General features: G+C 38.6%; 1 protein-coding gene across 1 annotated transcript; it reads left to right on the forward strand.

The window, feature by feature from the left end:
• Positions 1–53: 53 nt before the first annotated feature.
• On the forward strand, positions 54–10,073 carry LOC139730998 (very long chain fatty acid elongase 4-like). The gene is made up of 9 exons (XM_071641869.1): positions 54–126; positions 2,359–2,435; positions 3,641–3,828; positions 4,537–4,620; positions 5,842–5,898; positions 6,673–6,787; positions 7,337–7,464; positions 8,273–8,407; positions 9,803–10,073. Exons 2-9 carry the CDS (start codon positions 2,366–2,368, stop codon positions 9,947–9,949), a joined length of 924 nt encoding a protein of 307 aa, XP_071497970.1. The 5' UTR covers positions 54–126; positions 2,359–2,365; the 3' UTR covers positions 9,950–10,073.
• The last annotated feature ends 663 nt before the right edge of the window (positions 10,074–10,736 follow it).

The raw sequence follows: 10,736 nt of genomic DNA on the forward strand, positions 1-10,736 counted from the left end.
GGAAACACAACGCATCTAATTAGCATATGAAATATCAATTGTGCATATGAAATTGGGCCGTTAGCGTCTGCGATCGAAGGGAAAATTTGGCTCGAGATAAATATCGAGGAAATTCCGGGGAAAGTGGTAAGGATTTGCCGTTGTTTTTCATATATCCTAGAGAATAGATCAGACGAAATGTGATGTAAGAATATGATGTGATGTGACAGGTGATAGACTTATGTCAAGTTATGAATGCATGAATGGTCGCGGGCAGAGGGGAACTGTCAGCAGTGCTGCAGTGTGAATGTCAACCAACATGGTTCTTCGCATTGACGACAGGGCCAGGGATAAAGAGGGAGCTACCAACACGAAAAAGTGTAGATGGGACCAAGCGGCCGAGGAGGTAATCACTACCTCTTGTGTTGTGGGCGTTTGTTAGATGAATATTTATGTCACAAGGAACAGGTGGAACTGGTGGAAGTGAGCTACTTGAATGGTGGAGGTCTACTGTGCTTTCCAGAGTCCTTCCCTCTACTAATAGTAGAGGGAAGGACTATGTTAGTTTGTTTATATTCTCACAATACATCAGTGCCATCACATGGAATCACATTGTTTTTTGCAGACAAACATACTTGCTCAGGACAATGTTAATACGAATAGGATATCCTGGGTTTTAGAGCTTTTATGCTGCCATTTACCCCATTCCCCGTCCCCAATGTTGCTTATCTATAAAGTATAATCTAGCCCTTGATGTACTATAATATAGGTCTACTTTTCTTTTTTAAAACACAAGCCAATCTAAAGTTATCAAGAACTCAGATTAAAGGTGCATGGTAAATGCGTACGTGGGCGCATGGCGCAAGTTTCCTATAGAGACAGAGACCTACGCTATCGACTCCTCTTTGGCGCTTACGCTTTGGCCCACTTTCCCAAGTCCTAAGAAGTCCGATTTACTGTAGTCAGTGGTCCGATCACAGTTCGGCTCATGATTCGGCTGAGGGGGATGACAGCTTCAGCAAACTTCTTCTGTGATGTCATAATAAGAAGCACATATGCACGCACCCTGGCATTACTACAGACTGCGCGATGCGCAGAGAAGACAACAAAGGCAACGTTACTTAGCAACACCTATGCACTTTACTCTTGATGACAGCTCAACTTCGGTAATCTTCGTATCAATGCTAACGGTGATCGGCAGCATCATCAACAGCGCCCTCTACACTACCGGGACTATGCCCCTTTAAGTTTTACTGCAATTTTCAATGCCGACCTCCTCTGATAAGTGACTTAATCAGGTAGTTGATTGCAGTCATTCACTAGAAGGAAGAAGAAGAAGAAGAAGAATCCATCATTAATTTTCTATGCACTTGACACAAATAAAGCAAGCCACCCACAATTCAACCATGAGACTGTCTAAAGTTTTGACCCCCGACTACAACAAACTTGCTTACTTATTGCTTTTGCGCTTGGTCAAATTTTGACATGAGACTCTACAGAGAGGTCGGAACGTGATGCAGGTTTTTTACAAAATGAATATTGCAATCACTACTGTCTTAACAAGTAAGTTTATGCAAAAGTGCAAAACCAAGCTATATTATAGTATTTTAATGTTAATAAAGACTGTGCTTATAAACTTACAACTCAACACTATGTAAACTACCAATGTAAAATAGTCTAAAACATCTGTAAATCTAAATTTGAATATAATTTCCACATATTTTGTCCTTGTTATTGTTGCATAATGCCAATTATCATCGACATAATATGGCATCTGAGATTCATGTTCAGGGTCAGGTGTGACTACTTGTATGCACAGTTTTATCATGATCTCATCAGTCATCACCAGCTCATCTCTCTCCCACTTTAGCCACTATGAATACAAATATTAGTCATACACATTGTCTGATGCATACAAAAATAGCAGAGTAGATCTTTTCCAGAGACTCCAACCCCAAACACCTTCTGATCTGGAGAATTTCCCGCCTGAAACCCCTAGCAAACGGGAGACTCCAAGTTTATGTGTGCGAAGCGCGAAGTTCCTAGGGTTATAGATGCTCTCTGGTGCTATCTAAGGCTTATTTTTTTCAACATACGATAGAAATAAGTAAGAAATCCTTTCCAACGGGAGACATTGAGCCAGGGCGGGAGAAATTAAATCTCAAACGGGAGAACGGGAGATTTTGCAAAAATGGGTTTTCGGCGGGAGATCTCCCGTCAAAAACGGGAGAGTTGGAGTCTCTGCTTTTCTCACTTGCAATTCTCTTAAATCTGGATGGCACTGCATCTCCAATGAAGGAGGAAAAATATATACGTGTATGTATAATCTCCACATTTAATGTAGAGATGCTACTACTGTATTTTATATCTTTGCTCTAGATTTTGCATGATTTCAATCATGAGTGGCCCAGTTCAGAAGCTTCAGGACTTTGTCCAATGGGCAGACAGTGTATCAGGTAAGTATTTGATTGATATGTTTTAAATACTAAAAAAAAAAAGAAATATATGAAAATAAGTAAGTTACTTGCATTTATGTGCCCTGCATTCACCAGAATGTTATAACTGAGCCCCTATAAATACAATTTATTGTCATGCCTATGTTCCTCCTTATTCTTTAAGATTTATCTTTAGATGTACCTGTTGTGTCACTTTTCCCAAACTTCAAGTCAATCCAAATTCTAATCCTACATTTACTCCCATTCTCAACTTTAACCCAAATCGTACTTTACACTATTATAATTGTCCTAATAGTGACACCTACATGTAATATTCATGTGAATATAACAACAACAATTTAAAAAAAAAAAAATCCTCACTATCTATGTATCTATTTCAAGCAAAATATTTGTTGTTGTTTTTTGTTTCCTGCCTGTTGTGTACAAGTTGTAAGTCATTCAAGTTTGATGTACTTGACATACAGATGTAGAAAGCTGTAGTAATGGATATTGAATTGTGCGCAATCTGCTCAGATATTTGACGGCCTTGCTTATCAGACTCTGGTCTATTGCATTACCATCGCACTATTTACTATTCACCAATTCTTGAAAAAAATCCTGTCATTATTTTCAGATTGATCTTCTCTTTAGTCCATTGAGAGTTGATGATTTGTAAAGTACAGTCATTTTCATGAAGGCTGTATAATTGTGTCTTTTCTGCAGATTTTCTCAAAGAAAACGTAATCTTGAGTCACTTCTCTAGTTTCAGGGGATACTTTCATTGTTTTTGCCAACATACTGAGCAGGTAAAAGTGTTCTATAAGCATGCATTGATCATTTAGTGCACTCTTCTCATGGGACATAAAGAACTTAGAGTAAAGCAAGAAATATACACAGCATTTGGGAATCACCACTGGCATCCAGTGTATTATAGTGTAGACAACTTTCGCGTGCATTTTAATTTCGGGAATCTTGCCTCTCTCGAAATTCGCTAAATTAAAATGCATGTAAACATTTTGGGTTTTACTGCACTCAAAAGATGTAAATTACCAGAACGTGCTGAGCGCACAACTGTGGACAGTTTCCTTGACACTAACAAATCAATATAATACAAACCCTTCATTCTCTACATACACCCTGATTCTTATTCTCTACATACACCCTGATTCTTATTCTCTACATACACCCCGATTCTTATTCTCTACATACACTCTGAATCTTTCCAGACCCGAGAACGTCGTCATGGCTACTGATGTCATCGCCTCTCATCACGTACAGCCTGGTGGCGCTCTACTTCCTCCTCGTCTACGTGGGACCACGGTGGATGTCTTCCCGCAACGCCTTCATACTAAAAGTGCCAATGCTGATATACAATGCAGCCCTGGTGCTACTCTCAGCCTTCATGTTCAGAGAGGTAAGACAAACAAGTTTGTTCCAGATCTTATTTTTGTGATGCGCTAACATTTCATAATTTTACAGAGAAACTCTTCTCAATCCATGTACAGTCAAACCTGTCAAACCTGCAGACTCCATCTAAGGGACACAAAAAAAGTTGTCATTATAGACAGAGCGCAGACCTCCGCCAAGCATGCAGCTCATTTCCACCACTGATCTTGTTCTTCCATATATATATCAGTGATTTCCACCCATACATACTTTCAGCATTGTGCGCTGAAAGTCGCCCGATTTCCCAATATGGAAGCCTTTGTTACATCATAAACCCTCAGCTGCACGGCGCACCTCGCCCTAGCAGAAACTAGAGCACGCACTTTAGTGCGCGCATGCAAACCTCAAATACGCGCAGCCTGAACTCCCAAGTTCATTGTCCCTACCTTTTTAAATATGAAAAATCCTTCATAAATTCCCCAAAAATTCTGGGATCACTACCAAAATTTAATCAGCTGTTACCAGTATCATTCTAAACCTTTCCTGCAAGTTTCATCCAAATCCGTTAACTACTTTTTGAGTTATTTTGCACACTTATAAACCAACAAACCAACGGTAACAAAAACATAACCTCCTCCCTTGGCGGAGGTAATGTTGAGTTATTAGCAAGTGACATGTAGTGATGCATCTTTTTATTTGATCCTTGTCATCTGCACTATATTTTTCTTCCCAACAGTTCTTTGTGCCAACAATCATGAACCCAAAGTTCAACGCAGTCTGCCAAGCTGTTGACTACTCCAATGATGAGATGTCTGTCAGGGTGAGTGGAGATTTTTCAGGTGTTATTTGACAAGGAATAATGAGGTAGAAAATATTGAAGAAATGTACCCAAATGTGAATAATAGTCAAAGGCCTAGAAGAATAGACCTGAGCAATAGAAGACTGTCATTGTAAACACATTGGGATTATATTTTCTGTTTTTAATGGGTTCATTTCAATGCTCTAGATTCTTCTCTGTGAAAAATCTGTTATCTGTAGAAAGTAGCTTTAAAGGGATGGTATGGTATTGGTGGGTATGAGAATTGAGTGTTCAACTTTTTGCAAGATACTGAGAAATCACCTATTAAATGTTACAGAGCATACTATTGTAAGAGGAATTCAAAGTTTATTTGATGGAAATTGGTTTTGAAATGACTGAGATATCAAAAAAACAAAGCGAAACAAAGAGATCCTAATGCAAGGTGAGTTCCATCTTTCATTAGTATCCGTTGCTTGTTTTGGATATCTCAGCCATTTCAAAACCAATTTTCATCAAATAAATGTTGAATTCCTCTTGGAATTACATGCTCTTTCATATTTCATAAGAGATTTCTCATTATCAATTTCATTAAAAGAGTTAGAAACTTGAAGCCAGGTCTCAACCAAAACTATACCATCCCTATAAGGTTTAGGAGTCAGGGGATTGTAAATATATGTGCACATAAAACTTTGACCACATGAGGGTACTCGGGAAATCTTTGTTCGTGATTGGCTAAACTTAGGTCAATTTTTCTATTGTGACTCCTACTTCCACATCTGTAAATTCTAATGATGCAAACTAGATGGTGTGATAATGAGTGAAATACACATATTACATTATGTGCTTACTCATTCCATGTGTCACTATTTCTACTTCTGGAGATGATTTCACAATAAGATTGTTCCCGTGCTTCATACTGGTGTTTCATTCTGTTTTCTTTTGTTTGCTTGTTTTTAGACAAAAATTTTGGTTTTGTTTTGTTTTTTTGCCCAAATTCGCCATACACTAGAGTAGCAATGCATGCAAGATAGCGTTGGTGTCAATTCGCATAAACAACATCTCGCGAAAATGTCTGTGACCTTCTAATTCGCAAAAATATCTGTATGCGAAAATAACAGTTTATACAGTACACTTACACACACACAACACACACACACACACATGCACTATACATAAGAGTAGAAGACAGGATAGATGAAAGAACCTTTGAAAAAAAAAAATCTTCTTTTTCTCCCTCTTTAGTTGGCCGGAGCATGCTGGTGGTTTTTCTTCTCCAAGATCATTGAGCTGCTGGACACTGTAAGTCTTCAAAAATTTATATATAAAGTATTTCCAACAATGCCCCATGTTCATGATGTGTTGCTGGTTATAGCTCCTTACTTCAGAGTATAACGAACTTTAGGATTAGGCAAACTGTCAAATTTCTTTCAGGCAAAGCATGAAGAGCAGATGCTTTATATTACTTTTCCTAATTTCAGATCCGTATGATGTTGCACATCCAGTAACTTTGGTAAACTTGACTAAGTGTTTGTTATTCTTTTTCATTTATGAAAGTCGATGATTTCTGAGTATGGTATACCACCAAAAAGGACACAAAATTATAGCAGTTACAAGCATGTGATGTGGAAACTACCATTATACAGTAGGTAAGACTGTCAGAGAATTCACACATGCTGTGGGTGCACATATCAGTATAGGTGACTTTTGTCAATTTTTTCATGATCGCTCTTGTGCACATCTCAGTAACAGATTGCTCTGACTGGATACTCTGCCTTGCACAGCCTAGTCAAATCCTTCAGAACTGAAGATAATATGTCCTCTAGTGGAAAATTGTGTGCAGTTACTTATTTCTTATTCATGCCTCGCTTTGATTTGTCTGTGGCCTTAGTTTATACCAGGGTTTCTGAAGCAGTGATTTTAAAGCACATTTTCACTTGTGCAAAGTAAACTTGGGTGAACTAGACCACATGTATTTACCACATAAAGATAGAGTTTGTAGTAAGAGCCTTATCTTCATGATATTATGATGAAGCATAGTTGACAATCTGTGGTGTCAATTTGACCTTTGACCAGGTGATCTTCATTCTGCGCAAGAAGGACAGCCAGATCAGCTTCCTCCACGTCTACCACCACGCCACCATGCCGCTACTCTGGTGGATCGGAGTCCGCTGGATCCCAGGGGGTGCCTGTAAGCTTTTAGGATCACTGTCTCTCATAAGCTTCACAAACTGTATACATGCACTGCATCATGCAATATTTCAACCGGAAGCTGACACACAATTAAAAACCAATAAAACAAAACAAAGAATGAAAGAAAACAGTGGCATTTACATCTGTGGGCTGGTAGCATTTGAATCGTGTTTTGTTTTGTTTTTTTATGTTGAACAAAGTATTTCAGTGAAAAGGCAAGTGCAGCTGGTCTTCAATGAGTACACTGCAGTACAGTGGTATAAAACTTGGAAATTTACTGGCCTGAATTAGTACGATCCAAACTAAAAGCAAAGCATCCATTCATCTTGTATTTCAGGGAAGTATCAAGTTTATCATTCCCTTTGTTTGTTTCTCAACCATCCCTTAGTCCTTTATGTGTATAAAATATGTGTACCCTTGGGGACTCACTACCTTGATTGGCATGCATTGGTTATACGTGTATGTTTAGCCCTCGGCCCATTTTTCTAGTTCATGACATGAATGATAAAGACCTCTGTGTGTGTGTGTCCCATGTTCCATTGACCAGCCTACTTCTCTGGAATGGTCAACTGCCTCATCCATGTCCTGATGTATGGCTACTATTTCCTGTCCGCCCTCGGCCCTAGCATCCAGCCCTACCTGTGGTGGAAGAAGTACCTGACGTCCCTCCAGCTGGTATGTGCATGGAACATCCCTTTTTCTTTCAGAGTGGAATTATCCAGTCGTTTATTTATGCATCAATAATTTTACTAATTCATCTACCCTTAGTGCTCAGAAATATCCTGTGTATCAGTGTGTGTATGTATGAATCTTACCTTTTCTCAAAATGTCTAATTATTGGAAGACTCCTAGTTTTCCCTTTTGTTGCTTCAAGTCGGGTTTTTATGCATCACAATGGTCAGAAACATTCATGGATGTATTGCCCTTTGAAGGGGTGGTCTGCCGGAGTGACTTCCTGCCATGAAATAAACCAGTAAATTTGTGGCAACTTCTACCCCTCCATATTCCTATATGGAGGGATTGTAGACACACTGACTTCTACATCTATCATGTTCTGGCTGTCATCTCAGAAACTTTGTAAAATTTGATGAATAATCCCATTTAATTTGAGTTTGGATGCATTTATTGTGTGCACTGAAGAAGCAGTTACTTGAAATTCCTTTGGAAAAAAAAATGATTTGCAGTTGTTATTATTATCATTGCTGGTTTTATTTTTGTCAGATATATTGTTATCAATTTATCTTATTGTTATTATGATTGTTATTACAATTGTACTACTACTACATTTATTGCTGTTATTATCATCATTATTTTAGTCAGTGAATATGGGGACATATAATTGAAAACAGCAAGAGTATTGTATTATCGTATCAAATTTTGAGTCAAAAGAATGTTCGCTCAGCTTATCTGGAAAAAGAAAAAGCAATATAGGTGTGTTTGCGCAATGTGGTCTGATCAGTGTCTCTTGCACGTTTTTTCGCAGGTCCAGTTCGTTGTGGTCCTCATCCACTCCATGATTGTGCTCTACCAGGACTGTGGCTTCCCCCGGGGCTACGTCTACGCCCTCATCGCCTACCTCATCTCCCACATCATCCTCTTTTCAAACTTCTTCCACAAGGTGAGTGATTAGGGCCGAGGCCGAAGCAGAGCCCCATATAAGCCCAGTAACTCCCTACGAGTAACTGATACTCTGTATATCTCACAGTGTTTTTTTATTTTGTTTTTTTTCAAATTTTGCAAGTCCAGTGATATTAACCAAATTACTGGTAGCAACTTGAAAAGAGATTTCCCCTGATGCTGTGTATTCATTATATTTTTTCAGGAGAAACAAGTATGAGACTTGTGTATAAATGACAGTATCACGTCAGTAAATTTACAAGTCTGGTTTCAGACAGTCTCAATGGTCCATGAAACAATGCAAAAAGCTCTGCATCTTTCTTACTTTATGTCTGATGTCGACAAAAGTTATATCCATTCTCTTTGTTTGATATCACTCTATTCATTAAAATCAGCCTGCACATGGAGCAGCATTACTCTTAAATTCTGCAAGTCTTCTATGAAGTACAGTAGTGTGTCAGGGACTTTGAGTCTTACTTTAGTCTTTCTTAAAGGCTTCACCTTGAGCAATGATATATGAAGCCAAGTCTGTCTTCTGCAGGAGGCTTGCCGAAAAATTATTTCTGCCCTTCAGAAGGATATGATATCTGCCCGAATTGGGGGATTGTTACACCTAATCATATGCATAAAATGTAATGTGTCTCCGCTGTGGCTTTTTAGGCCCTCCCAGGTATTGAGGCTTGAATGTTAGCCGCTATCTTATATGTGCTTGAATCTTTTCTTGAATCTTACTCTTTGTCTTTGTTTTACTCTGCTCCTGTGTGTCCAAAGAGAGAGCATTTAGTTTTTATCCTGTATCCTGTATGATCAGAGAGGAAAAAAAAAAACTCTTTTCATTTTATTTATTCACTGCAGAAGTGGAACTTTTTTTGCAATTGATTTTTTGCACTGCACAAATTTGAACCTCATACTTCTCGTTGATTTTACTGATGAAATTTCTTCTGTACATTACATATTTTGATATTTCCCCCAAATATCGATATGTTGTTGGGTTGTTGTTTTTTTTCACATTACTACCACAGAGCATAAAATTCACAGTACTTCAGCACGATTTTGCTGAGGAAGGTTTGTCTGCACATATTTGAATATTTTCCGCGAGTATTCATGTATTGTATTTTCACATTAGTACCTTTGAGCGTGAAATTTGCATATTATTCAGTGTTTGAGGGCACTGCTTGCTTTGCTCTAGAGATTGTTGTTCAAGGGAAGAAGCAAAGTTCTCAAAAGTAAATTGCACCCCAAAGTCTTTGTGTACATAAGGCAATGAATGTCACCTGCAATTCGTGAAAAAGATTTCATGCTCAAATAAGACTGTCGGCTCTAATTCCCGAAGATTTCATGCTGGGAATGTTTGTGGTCTCACAGTATTTACTCTCGGTCACTTGTTTTGCCCCAGGCGTATGTGGTCAAGGGGAAGAAATCTCGCGCCAAGAAGCCGGTCGAGCAGAACGACAAAGCCGAGAACGACATGGACAGTCCTCGCAGGAACGGCCGATACAACCTTCGCGAGCGCCCCGCTGGACGCACGCCGTACCGGGAGTGATTCCCCGTGACGTTCACCTTCAATGCCAGTTGAGATTGTTTGCATTTATGGCGTTGCTGAATGCACTTCTGATGAAATGAAATACTTGTAAAAAAAATGTAAAGAAGGAGTTGAAGAAGAAAGATGAGTGGCCTCTGCACAAAATAGATGGTGTGACTTTAGTTTCACAATAGGTTTCTATTAGTCTCTGATTTCACAAGAAACAACAGTATGCATTTTTGGTGTTTCGTTTGCTTTTTATTTTATTTTTCTTGTTTTGGTTTGTAGCATAGTTAAACCAGAAGCACCAAGTTTGACTGATTTAGCTCCAGTAAGGTTGGCAACTATCTAATAACACAGAGAAAAGTTTTTGTTTGGAAACCCCAGTGCAGTGAAGAAGAAAGAGGAGACTGGCTGTACGTAATGAAGATGTTGGAGCTAACAACATCATAGGTTACACAATTTATGTAAAACCACTAGTTGTTTGGACTCTTTCAGTACTTAACGTCTCAGGGACCTTGGAAAATTCATTTTGTTTGATTGTGTTGGGTTTTTTTTCTTAGTGGGGCGGATGAATAGGTTTTTTTCTTAGAAACATGTTCCATCCCCCTCCCCCCCCCCCCCCCCCCCATGGTCCAAAAATAGAAGGTACTTTCCTTCATTCAATTAGATAGTGATGCAGAATCAATTTTGAAGCATTTCTGTTTGTTTTTGTTGTTGTTATTTTGTGTAAAAAATGCAGTAAGTTTTTCCCTCCTTACACATCTTTTTTTTTTTTTCATGTTTTAACTCTTGTATGTTTTCATAT

This window comes from Diadema antillarum, unplaced genomic scaffold (assembly GCF_040938485.1).
Source record: "Diadema antillarum isolate AM-2024a unplaced genomic scaffold, OU_Dant_1.0 seq00000348_RagTag, whole genome shotgun sequence".
Taxonomy (NCBI): domain Eukaryota; kingdom Metazoa; phylum Echinodermata; class Echinoidea; order Diadematoida; family Diadematidae; genus Diadema; species Diadema antillarum.

What these genes read in the sequence shown, in the direction of transcription:
- LOC139730998 (XM_071641869.1), top strand. Translation starts at nt 2,366, where the DNA reads ATGATTTCAATCATGAGTGGCCCAGTTCAGAAGCTTCAGGACTTTGTC. An exon ending in CAGCCTTCATGTTCAGAGAG is followed by an intron (nt 3,829 to 4,536) that starts GTAAGACAAACA and finishes TCTTCCCAACAG; the next exon opens with TTCTTTGTGCCAACAATCAT. An exon ending in ATGATGAGATGTCTGTCAGG is followed by an intron (nt 4,621 to 5,841) that starts GTGAGTGGAGAT and finishes CTCCCTCTTTAG; the next exon opens with TTGGCCGGAGCATGCTGGTG.